The sequence below is a fragment of the Schistocerca serialis genome, chromosome 1 (genome assembly GCF_023864345.2).
Source record: "Schistocerca serialis cubense isolate TAMUIC-IGC-003099 chromosome 1, iqSchSeri2.2, whole genome shotgun sequence".
Taxonomy (NCBI): Eukaryota; Metazoa; Arthropoda; class Insecta; order Orthoptera; family Acrididae; genus Schistocerca; species Schistocerca serialis.
Genome location: NC_064638.1, coordinates 1,261,390,722 through 1,261,404,197, shown reverse-complemented (window position 1 = coordinate 1,261,404,197; position 13,476 = coordinate 1,261,390,722). Strand labels below are relative to the sequence as shown.

General features: G+C 39.0%; 1 protein-coding gene across 1 annotated transcript in view; it reads right to left on the bottom strand.

Annotated features, from left to right (window-relative positions):
* Positions 1–4,939: 4,939 nt before the first annotated feature.
* The window catches only part of LOC126456806 (Down syndrome cell adhesion molecule-like protein Dscam2), a 567,168-nt gene continuing 558,631 nt past the window's right edge, over positions 4,940–13,476 (bottom strand). The window contains 3 exon segments of the mRNA XM_050092599.1: positions 4,940–5,688; positions 7,309–7,449; positions 9,081–9,204. Of these exon segments, the coding sequence (XP_049948556.1) occupies positions 5,637–5,688; positions 7,309–7,449; positions 9,081–9,204 (317 nt within the window). The 3' untranslated portion in view covers positions 4,940–5,636.

Genomic DNA, 13,476 nt, shown 5'->3' with positions numbered 1-13,476 from the left:
GCATTCGAGAAAGTGGTTGGTGTCTTTGATGAAGGATGGGAAACTGCATGAAATGGGTTGAAGGTGTTTATCTACGTAGGTAGAGATACGTTCTGTGTGGACTTGGTAACCTGCTACAATGGGGTGGCCGGGATGATTGGGTTTGTGTATTTCAGGAAGTAGGTAGAAGGTAGGGGTGCGGAGTGTCGGTGGGGTCAGGAGGTTGATGGAGTCAGGTGAAAGGTTTTGTAGGGTGCCTAAGGTTCTGAGGATTCCTTGAAGCTCCGCCTGGACATCGGGAATGGAATTACCTTGGCAAACTCTGTATGTAGTGTTGTCTGAAAGCTGACGCAGTCCCTCAGCCACATACTCCCGACGATCAAGTACCACGGTCGTGGAACCCTTGTCCGCCGGAAGAATGACGATGGATCGGTCAGCCTTCAGATCACAGATAGCCTGGACTTCAGCTGTGGTGATGTTGGGAGTAGGATTAAGGTTTTTCAAGAAGGATTGAGAGGCAAGGCTGGAAGTGAGAAATTCCTGGAAGGTTTGGAGAGGGTGATTTTGAGGAAGAGTGGGTGGGTCTCACTGTGACGGAGGATGGAACTGTTGCAGGCAGGGTTCAATTTGGATAGTGTCTTGGGAAGTTGGATCATTAGGAGTAGGATTAGGATTATTTTTCTTCATGGCAAAGTGATATTTCCAGCAGAGACTACGAGTGTAGGACAGTAAATCTTTGATGAGGGCTGTTTGGTTGAATCTGGGAGTAGGGCTCAAGGTTAGGCCTTTGGATAGGACAGAGGTTTCGGATTGGGAGAGAGGTTTGGAGGAAAGGTTAACTACTGAATTAGGGTGTTGTGGAGCTGGAAGTGGGAGATTGAGTAGATGGGAGAGACTGAGTCTGTGTGCAATGAGAGGAGGTTGAGGTTTGCTGGAAAGGTTGTGGAGGGTGAGTGAGTTGCCTTTCCGGAGGTGGGAAACCAGGAGATTGGATAGTTTTTTTGAGGTGGAGGGTGGCATGCTGTTCTAATTTGCGGTTGGCCTGTAGGAGGATGCTCTGAACAGCCGGTGTGGATGAGGGAGAGGAAAGATTGAGGACTTTTATTAAGGATAGGAGTTGACGGGTGTGTTCATTGGCTGAGTTGATGTGTAGGTGACGGATTAGGCGGGTGAGATCTATGGAGTGTTCAGTTTGGAACTGGTATAAGGACTGATGGAAAGAAGGGTTACAGCCAGAGATGGGAACTTTTAAGTGTGAGGCCTTTGGGGGTAATGCCAAATGTCAGACGCCAGATTCACCTGGTCCTACTCCAAATCCCATGCCACATTCCTTGACATTGACCTCCATCAGTCCAATGGCCAGATCACACATCCGTCCACATCAGACCCACCAACAAGCAACAGTACCTCCATTATGACAGCTGCCACCCATTCCACATCAAACGGTCCCTTCCCTACAGCCTAGGTCTTCATGGAAAACGAATCTGCTCCAGTCCTGAATCCCTGAACCATTACACCAACAACTTGAAAACAGCTCTTGCATCCTGCAACTACCCTCCCGACCTGGTACAGAAGCAAATAACCAGAGCCATTTCCTCATCCCCTCAAACCCAGAACCTCCCACAGAAGAACCCCAAAAGTGCACCACTTGTGACAGGATAGTTTCTGGGACTGGATCAGACTCTGAATGTGGCTCTCCAGCAGGGATACGACTTCCTCAAATCCTGCCCTGAAATGAGATCCATCCTTCATGAAATCCTCCCCACTCCACCAAGAGTGTCTTTCCGCCGTGCACCTAACCTTTGTAACCTCTTGGTTCATCCCTATGAAATCCCCAAACCACGAAAGTGCTGGCAGGTCGATAGACACACAAACAAACTCAAACATACACACAAAATTCAAGCTTTCGCAACAAACAGTTGCTTCATCAGGAAAGAGGGAAAGAGAGAGAAAGACGAAAGGATGTGGGTTTTAAGGGAGAGGGTAAGGAGTCATTCCAATCCCGGGAGTGGAAAGACTTACCTTAGGGGGAAAAAAGGACAGGTACACACTCGCACACACACACACATATCCATCCGCTTTGGAAGAGTGCTACAATGTGGAAACAATTGTTTTCCTGTAAAATGGGAAGATGAGGCAACACCTCATGTCACTCGCCCAGTGAAAGATCTGCTTAATATACCCTTCCGCAAATGTGTTACCTCCAGAGGTTTTACAGAAGCACAGCCTGCAAGATCACATGACCTGATCCATGTGACTAGTGGCCCTGGGGATATCTAAGAGAAGTCCCTTACGTGGGACACATGCAGTTTCTACCTGATCTGAAGACCAGTATACAGGAACACGGTAGTATCACCTATTGGTTTTCTGCTGGCAGGTTCTATCTAAACAGCTTCCCACAAGATCAAACCTGTTACAACTTTACCTGATGTTGCTCACACCTCAGGTAATTGGGCTATGCACGGTTCCGTTTAAAAGGAATAGCTCGATTAGTCAAGGTATTGAGCCACACACATCTGCTTTCTTGCCCAACAGCTAACTCACTGCATATAATAACTTGTAGCTGTGATCCTATAGTCAAATAGTCTGTGCATTGGCTAGAATTGTGAATTTAATAAAATACTCAGGAATGTTAAATAAAAGATAAACGAATAATTAATAAAAATGTTGTATTCAAAATTAAACTGAATAAATATTATGAAACTTGAAGGTGTGTGTGGGGAGAGGAGAAAGGAGAGGGGAGAAACTAATGATATCAAGTGCATCAGGACTTCATGCAGAATCAGCAGAGACCAGTGAAAATGTGTGCTGGACTGGGGTTTGAACTCAGGATGTTCAGCTTCCTAGGCTCGACCCTATGACCTACATCGAGCTACTCCTTTCAAACAGAACCGTGCATAGCCCAACTACCTACAGTGGAGCAATGTCAGGTAAAGTCACAGATGTTTTGCTCATGTGGGATGCTGTTTAGAGAGCACCTAATCAGCAGAAAACTGATAGGTAATGTTGCAATGTTCCAATATACTGCCCTTCAGATCAGGTAGAGACCAAAAGTGTCCCTCATAAAGGCCTACTTTTAGATATACCCAGCACCAAAAGTCACTTAGATTCAATCAGTTGATCTCACACGTCACACATCTGTAAAACCTCTGGAGACAACACATTCATGGAGGGGTGCATTAAGCACATCTTTCATGGACGAGTGACTTGTGGTGTTGCCCCATCTTCCATGAAAACAATTGTTTCCACACAGTTGCGCTCTTCAAAACAGGTATTGCTTGCTGTATAATGAGGTCACGATAACATGCAGATACCATGGTATAGTGACAGGCACTCTGAGTGTATTCGTCACTGCTGATTTCACATTAAGTCCCAATGCAACTGATTTCATTAGATCCTTCCCTTTCCTTTCCTTTCTCCCCACTCCACCATTAGTTCACATAATACATATCACAGCTGCGGATTTCATGTGGTGCCTATTCTTTCAGACATATCCAAAAGTACAGACACCATGCATTCATAATTGTTGAATAAAGTTTACTCATGAAAGTGTATCTCAACTAAACTGAAAGTGGTCCTACAATATCCAATTAAAATACAAACAGAAAATAACCTTATTAAATGCAGTTAAGCTGCATTGAGAGCATTATGAAAATGGTACCAGAATCCCCAAGATAAATAGTCATCCTAGATACGTGAAAACTAAGTCCCTTTCATGATCACAATACACAAATTATTCACCAGATTTAAATACGTCAGAGTCCAACACTATAATTTACAAGTTAGCACACGCAATCTAATGAGTAGAAACACATATTCTGTCAATTCTTAATTCCACATGCATTTGAAAAAGGTTAGAGAATCATTGTGGCCATACACTGTCCAGAATCAATCACGTATATGACCAAGTGACTCATGTCACCTCAGGCAGGTCTGCCTCCTTCCAGCATGAATACAAAAGACTTAAATATTAAAGTTTTGTAGCAGCTGTTCACCGCCTAAAATCCATCAACCTTTTGCTCAAAAAACATGCTATATCATTGGCAGGTTTGCCTTCATCAAGAACCAACGTAAAAGTGTCCCAAAATGCTTCCTTGCATGCACCACCCAAAAAAATGTGTATCTTCCCTTGACTCCAGTGGTGTTCTGCCATGGCCTGCTTTTCCGTTGTCTGAAGGCCATCCCCACCAAAAATACAACGTTCTTAATTTCACTATACATATAACATTATAACATGCTACTCAGATTCCACTAGAACTGCTGCAGGCAGCTATTGATAATGTTGTTTTCGGATGAAGCACCCAGCGACCTCTCCAGTGTTCATACGGAACAAATTGTGTAGTGGTTGTTAATAAAAAAAACAACATTACACTTTTCTCACTCCTTTGACCTTTTCTGCTAGAGTCCCATTCCTAACCTGGTGCATACAGAAATATTTCTATACCTCTTTCTTGCATTCAGAGTGCCAGATTTGCATATGGTGGCCAAAACTGGAACTTGCATCTGGTGGCCAAAACTGTAACTAATTTTTTTCTGCATTCACACATTAGCACTCTATGAAGCTTCACAGCCTTGTGATAATTACAGCCCATGCTAGACCTCTGTAAGTTGTTGCACTTTAATTATAATGACAACATGATAATTCATCTATTAGTCTTAACACTATTGGGGTCAACATTGGGAAAATATGAAGGATATAATTTTTGAAATTGGCATATGGTTGCTTTTAGTAGTCCAGATACTCTCCATGCTATTTACACTACCTTTAATGAAAAATACGTTTCCCTTCCACAGTTTAACACAGCACATGTAGCAACACTGCAAACCAACTGCACACAATAACATAGGACTCAAATTGTTTTCAGAATGTGATTAATACTGAGGAAAAGGAGCCAGTCAGTCAGTGAAAATTAATGTATCATGTTAGGTGTAAAATAGAACAACAATAAGAACAACACAGTGAAGTTTCAAAAATCTGTTTTATTTCCAAAGCTGACACTCTGCACAGACATTTATTCATGTAATTGTGTAGAAACTTTATATTAGGTTCACATGCATGCAGCAGTAGACAATACAGAATTTACATTACTACAAGTGCAGGGGAGCTGTGTACCGACACAATTATTTGTTTATTAATTGTTCCTTTGTTATTAGACAAAATTGAACACACAACAGCTTTTAACCTGTACAATGCATCAGTCTTTGGAAAGTATATAATAAAGTAGTCCTAAAATATTTGGCACCTTGAAGTCTCAAACCTCCCTTCCAATGCCACATATTCCAGACAAAGTTCACATTTTTTTTAATAAAATAAAATTCTGATAACATTCATCTTTCTTCATGTCAAAAAATAATGTATTAGAAAATATTTGGCATTTCATTGAAGTATATATAATATATACCATACACAGTTAAAGGTGAAGTATTATGAATATTTCATTGTTCTGGTTCCTTTAGTTAACTGGAAGAAAGTGTTTATGTTAATGGACTGTATTTCAGTTCCAGCTTAACCCATCCGTGATTCTTGAAAAATGCAGTTTTCATTTCATAGCAGGGCCACACTTCACAACAACAGTAAAGGCTACAAGTTTTATCACATAACTGTGTCCACATTTGCACTTTACCTAAACTGCACTTTATCTTAACATTTGTTAAGATCAGACATGAATCGTATACTGAAGCCTCTCCTCTTCCTTTTGTTGTTTAAACCTGTAACAATTGAATAATAGCCTATAAATTCACAAATGATCGAGGCCATTTGTTGAATAGCAGAAGCACTGAGTCACTGAGCAGCATACGCAAAAGACACAGAAAACTTGCTAGCTTTCGGAATAAATCATTTGTTAAGATCATTTTCCTTGCTACAAATCTATATATTTAATCTGACAAAGCTACCAGGTGAAACTAACAAGAAAAATGTGAGAAACTTTGTACTGGATAATGCTAAAACAGTTGATGAATTGTGTTAAGTGTACAGTAGCTAGCAAAAGTCCAGCTGTTACTCTAATAAGCAGCACCATAACAACATTTATGCACTCCACAACAAAATGAACATGTGATATTGCTAATTATTCTGAATGACAAATCACATAAGACTGATGAGGCCAAGGAAAGGATAGTAAAAATGAGAAAATTGAATGAATAGAGTACTGAATTTGCTAGTGCACAGCATATTATGAATATATTTTACTTTCTGGAAGTTATGGGTAACATGGAAATTATTAAAATGGAAACGAATAAGTCCACTAAAGAAAAAGTGCCCATATTAACTCTGATATTTTCAATGTATATTTTGTACACTATACTAGTTCCAGCACTCTGCTAAATAACAGCTTGGATTCCAAAAGTGTGTGCTCTCACATGAGGTCAGAATTGTTAAAATTTCTAGATCACAAATTACTATAAACAAACCTTACAAATACATAAATAATAAATATGATGATTCCAAAACGGAAGACTGAGTTTCAGTAACTCCATTATAAAAAGTAACAGATGAAATCAAAATGCCATTGCTTTTTCTAACAAACACATCACAAGATGAAGAAATTATTCCAAAAGTCTTAAGCTTATAATTCCTTTAGCAGTGCATAAAAGGTGAGGTAAAACCCTCAACCATGGACATATTTTAACTGTGTGGATCATATACAAAACAACAGAAAATTTCATATAAAATCAATGTAAAAATGTGACAGTTTGGTTTTAGTCAACAGACAACAGTAAATGCCAATAAATATTAGTAACAGAGGGCAATGAATGAAGGTTGCTTGTGTGAACTTAACACATTCCCCAATATTGTTTCTTTACACTTTCATGTCTCATAACTGGCTTTTTTTAAACTGGTGAACAGACTACCTTTAAATTCCAAAGTGTCAAGTTAATTATAATTATTTTAATATTGCAATCTTTGCAAATGTACATCTTATTTTCTTTTAAGCAAACAACCAACTTTTGAAAGAACTATTAAAAAATTTACTTGTTTCACATCTTAAGAGCTCCTAAATGCAATACAGTTAGAAAAGCTGGGTCTGATCAGAAAGGAAGCCACATTCAGAATTTGGCAACAATCTTTAAGGCCCCCGACAAGTTTGTCAGCATATTTTATGAACTATAAGATGCTATGGACTGTAAGGTGCACCTTAATTTTTAAGCAGCTGTTTGAAAACTATAGTTACACTTCTGTGGAATTCCTTGTTTCCTCTCTACTGACAAAAGTATTAGTGTAGGGTTTTTGTTATCTGTGTAGTTTTATTATTCAGACCTTTAAACCACTCAAATATTGCCACACATTGTGCATTTTATTACTAAGCAATGTATTAATACTATACATACCTAGCAAGCAGCTTATCAAGCTGGCTGGTATCTCGATCACATTCAGCCTCACTCAGTTCTTGGTTATCTGAGAATCCAGATGGGGGCTGTAATTGATAACTGGAGAAGCTGGCTTCATCTTCAGCAGAACTAGATTCTGGGCTGTCGAATAACAAGGATTGTCCTGATGATTAAAAGTATTCTTAGGTCAATGTGCAACTAGGGAAAAAACCACAGTAGCATTACCCTTCTGAATATAAGACAATTTGATATTTCTTTCTTTCTTAACTGAGAATGTTACACATTTTAAAAAGAGAGAGAGAAAGACAAGAGATTTGGTTGTACATAGTAGAGTAAATTTTAAATTTCATAGAAACAGTGAGTAGTAAATAGCTTCCTAAAAGCTCTACTCTATATCAGACTATGGTTAAGTGTTATACACAATCTATGGGTCTGTCTCATGCTTCTGAACTTAATGTAATAAAAACAACGTGCCAAATCTCAAAATGATATGTATCATAAGTTTTTGCTTGTTGATTTCTTGATAATTATCTCTAATTCTCGGCAAATGTGGAACTTGTATTATGACTGTTGTTTTGGAAGAACTACCAAACTGTCAAAAATATTTTGAAAGACATTCTACCTCCCAACAGGCCTCGCTTAGGGGGTCACACAATTATTACATAAAACAAAAATTATTGCAATGAATGCTCAATAATAAAGATTCAAGAGATATACTGTAATGGTATGACATTACTCCTACAAAAAATGTATAAAAAAGAATGTACTGGCAAATTCATAGAGACAGAAGGGATCTTCATGATGCAAAACTCTCAATATTGGTGCTAGGAGGAGAAACTATAATATAATTGTAAAATTGACTGAGAACAATGGACTTTAAGCTTTTCTTGAACAAAATATTTTCTCTCTGGATATACCTGGTATTCAAGAGACCACTGGATTATTTAAAAACCAACACCAGTATTTAGAGATGCTCCTCCTGGAAGTAGGAACTTACCAGCCCACCTGTCTCTTTGAGAATTTAACAACTTCTGTACCAACACTCGTAGAAAAAATAACTGAAATACTGACAATCGAACATTGCCATCAACGAAACAAGAAACAAAATAAATGGAGAATAAGAGTCAATCAGCAGAATCACACAAGTGTGACAGATTTGCAAATAAAATATAATTTGAGAGAAGAAAATGCACAGGGAAAATAATCCGAATATGTGTGTTATGAAAGAATGGAACATGGGGAGTATCCAGAACAACAATCATTGAAGAGCAACATAACTGCCAACAGAGATACAGAAAAGTACATTCACAGTCATAACTTTGGAACTAACAGTTCCCTCCTTGGAGAGATCGATGGATAAGAAATGGTTAAAAAGGAAGTGCAGGTCACTCAAACCCCCAAGGTGAGAAGGGCCCAACTGTTCTGAGGTCTCCTCATGACCTCACGACAGCTGGGTATGGTCAAGATTACAAATTTAGGATATGCTATCTGGTGAAAATTGAAGTATTTGCAGCAGGAAGTAGGCTGGTATAGTAATTGTGACCCTCTATGCCAGAAGGCACCTAACTTCTGCAGATGGATCACAACAATTGCAACAAGTTGCATCCACCAAAGTGAATACTGTCCTCTAATGTAGTTTCTATCTTGTATTCTTAATTAAGAAAGTCTGACTTTTTCATTTCTATAAACCTAAGAAAAAGCACCTGATACACAGAATTTTCTTTATAAGAATAGCATGAAGTTGTATACAATTTCTAGAAACAAACCTTGACTACCTGGCGAGCGACTGCTTTCCTCTCTTGCTGCTGCAGACAGAATAATGCTGAGGAGTATGTCTTCTGTGGGGAACAGGTGAAGTCTCATTTGATTCAGTACTTGAGTCAAGGCGATAAATTTCTGTAAAATATTTCATTTAGTAAACATGTGCCTCATAATAAGCAAAGTATTAGTTTCTAAGCACTGCTACATGTGCATCAACTTTAGACCTACAGTACACACTAGCTTGCTAAAACTGTACTGACACAACAATCATCACCTATGCACTGAAGGGCTCGAGAACTTCTGAAAACTATACAAAAACATATTCCACTGCATCCGGAATTATTAGAAATTTGAATTTTCATTGAAAGGTAATTGATTAAACCCAAACAAGGAAGTAGAACTGCATAAGGAAAGGTATTGCTTTCACTTTCAATGCTTATACTACAAATTGTTCACTAATTCCCCATTCACAGTCTTAAAATAATTGAGAAGTTTGTGGCAGTTAATAGTTTTTATTTCATGTTTTAGCAGTGTTTATTATTTCACTACTATAAAACGTTTATTTGCTTCAGTCTACTAATGAAATCAAGACAGTAAAACTTGCACTTAATTACAATTGGAACAGGTATTCTGAGTCCCATCAGCATATGCATCTTAATAATGCCTTATATAAGCATTAGTGTGGGCACTTTGTACAGTGTAGTATTTTCTCCCTTTCTTTTTGAACAGACTAATGAAAAGTGACTGTACTAACGTAGATACCTTTTAAAAGCATAGTTTACATCATTCAGTGTCTGTTAATCAGTGTGTTTTGGATTTTCTGCACTGTCGAAATGCAGAAGTTACAATGTTGTCAACAAACTAGATATACGAAAATGAAGATAGATAGGTGGAGTATGATATAGAGCACATGAATGAAATGAAGTAGACAAAAGCTTTCCAAGATACCTTTTAAAAGCATAGTTTACATCATTCAGTGTCTGTTAATCAGTGTGTTTTGGATTTTCTGCACTGTCGAAATGCAGAAGTTACAATGTTGTCAACAAACTAGATATATGAAAATGAAGATAGATAGGTGGAGTATGATATAGTGCACATGAATGAAATGAAGTAGACAAAAGCTTTCCAAGAAGTGGCTGTGAATGACACACTGCAAATGAGAGAACTTTATCACTGGAAATTAGCTCATGAAGATTAGGCGTATTGTTAGGGGATTTCTCTACTTATGTGAGCTTGGGACTAGATAAGCATTGAGACACTGCTTGTGATTTTTACTAGCAAGTCATTGGAAACTGAAGATGGACTCAAAATGGCAAGCCACCATACTAAGTGGATTAGACTTCACAATTACATCATCCAGCTGGCTACTGGTTGTAGACAAAAATTTTGCACAAGAAGATGATATTTCTTGACCATTCCTGATTGTGATATCATTCAATGGAATACAAAAAATGGAGGTGGATGAGGCATCATTGAAGCTACTGTTTCAAGGGGTAGCTCCAAAGTTAGCAGTTCAACTGCTTTTATGCTCTTTTCTTTATGAACTAGTGAAAATTAAACAATGAAATGTGGAATTTCCTCGATGCCCTCATAACCTATTAACCTAGCTTTTGACTGGCCTACTTCACTTTTCCTACCTTCCTAAACAACTTCCTCTCCTCCGTCCATGAAGAGGAAACTTGTTATGAAAGCTATACTATTTTTTGGCAATTTATTTTCCTCAGCTCTCTCCATGACCCTCCCAGGGGACACAAAGGTAGTAGGCACCTTCAGTGCCAGGCGGGAGGGCTTGCATGCTTCTGCAAAGTCAAGAGCTATGCCGGCGGTAGCATAGCTACTGGCAGGATTACCCAAGCCGGATTGATCTTGACTGAGGAGCCAGACGAAATGTGTCCCACAATATAGGGCAGGGAGGGCTCTAGAGACATAGTGAAGCCAGCTTCCCTAGGGTAGTAAACCTAACACAAATCCTGGTCCTCCAGTTTGAGGGTTGGGTGTGGGGCTAACAACCCCACCTCATAAAAATTATACTGTTACTGAAACACATAAGAGAGCAAACTGGACGGACACCTCGTTGACGACCTTTGGCTTTAAAACAAGGATAAGAGTGGGGTTTTGGAATGTAAGAACAATGTTCGAGTACAGAAAGCTGGAACAAGTCTCCAGGGAGATGGAACGATACAAACTGGCGTTGGACTGAGCGAAACATTATGGAATGATTTTGGGGAATTCAGGTTAAGAGATGGGAAGACACTTCCGTATTCAGGGAAAGGGGAAAGAGAAGACCATGAAAATGACAAGAGTCCATCTTCAGTTTCCAATTACTTGCTAGTAAAAATCACAAGCAGTGTCTCAATGCTTATCTAGTCCCAAGCTCACATAAGTAGAGAAATCCCCTAACAATACGCCTAATCTTCATGAGCAAATTTTCCAGTGATAAAGTTCTCTCATTTGCAGTGTGTCATTCACAGCCACTTCTTGGAAAGCTTTTGTCTACTTCATTTCATTCATGTGCAGGAGAAGCTTATTAGAGTGGAATTCAATCTCAGATCGGATTATTACAGATCAATTCAAGACCTGAGTAAGAAATATATATCTTGTGCAGCGTTATGCACCCACAGAAGAAGCAGACACTCAAGAAAAGTACAACTTCTATGGACAATTGGGAGAGGTTCTAGCCAGGAGCAAAAAGAAAGACATAAAAATTGTGATGGGAGACCTCAACGGCAGGATTGGTTGTGAAAATGAAGGGTTAGAGAAAGTTATGAGAAAACACGGTTCTGGAGTCCAAAATGACAATGAAGAGCATTTTGTTGATATGTGCCTTAACAACAGGCTGGTTATTGGAGGATTGGTGTTCCCACACAAACTCTGCCATAAAATAACATTGCTCTCACCAGATGGCAAGACACAAAATCAGAGTGATCATTTTGCAATTAGCCAGATGCAGAGGCATTCCCTTCTTGATGTCCGGAACAGAAGAGATGCTGACTGTGGAAATGACCCCATCTTGTAATACCTGAAGTATAGTTAAAGATTGCTGCTACTAGTTATCACGATGCAACTTGCAGGCAGAAAAGATTCAATACTAGAAAACTTCAAAACAAGGACATTAGAAAAGAGTTTGGCTGGAGTTGAAAAACTGATATACTCAGTTGGGGGTGGAGGATCAAAGTGAGGAAGAGGCAAGTACACAAGTGGAGAGGAAGTGGAATAAAATCAAGAAAACCTTCCTAAATTCCAGTGAGAAGGTATTAGGACTCTAGGACACCAGAAGGAAGCCATGGATATCTGATCTGAAGACTGAAGGAAGAAGAGAAATAAAGGCCTTGATCAACCAGTGTAGGACGATGAAGAAAACCACGCCTTAGGGCAAGGTACAATGAAGCTCATCAGCAAGTGAAGAGAAGCACTAGATCTGATAGAAGTAATCGGGTAGAACAGCTTGCAGAAAGAGCTCAAGAGGTACCAGAAAGGAGCAATTCAAAAGAGCTATATAATATCACCAAACACTTGTCCAAAAAAACCTTTAACTAATGTAAGCCAGTGAAGTCGAAGAGGGTGAACTGTTGACCAACAGCGAGCAGAAGCTAAAGGAAGGAATATTTTAATGAGGTGTTTAATATGACCATGATCCATCAAGAAGAACAAGAGCAGGAGGAACTAGACTAACAAGAAGTGCCTGCACTGCAAATCAATACTCAACCTCCCAGCACGAGCAAAATTATCAAGCTCTTAAAAGCTGCAAGACTAACAAGGCACCTGGTGTAAACAGCATGGTGGCGGAAATGCTCAAGTTAGACTATCAAGTAACAGTAGATATGTTACTGCCCCTGTTCCAAGAAATCTGGGACACAGAAACCATCCCAGAAGATTGGAGGAAAGGAATCCTTATCAAGTTGCCCGGAAAGGAGATCTGACAAAGTGTAACAACTGGTGTGGCATCACACTTCGGTAATTTTCACATCTGTCAACACCTGCTTTCTTTGAGATTGGAATTATTATATTCTTCTTCATCATACATTTCATCAATTTCTTCATCATCTGCAGAGCTAGTTGGCATATAAACTTATACTACTGTAGTAGGCGTGGGCTTTGTGTCTATCTTGGCCACAATAATGCATTCACTATGCTGTTTGTATTAACTTACACACACTCCTATTTTTTTATTCATTATTAAACCTACTCCTGCATTACCCCTATTTGATTTTGTATTTATAACCCTGTATTCACCTGACCAAAAGTCTTGTTCCTCCTGCCACCGAACTTCACTAATTCCCACTATATCTAACTTTAAGCTATCCATTTCCCTTTTTAAATTTTCTAACCTACCTGCCCAATTAAGGGATCTGACATTCCAATCATTGTTAAGTTATGATTAAAGTGGATTAAAGAGTGACGTCACTG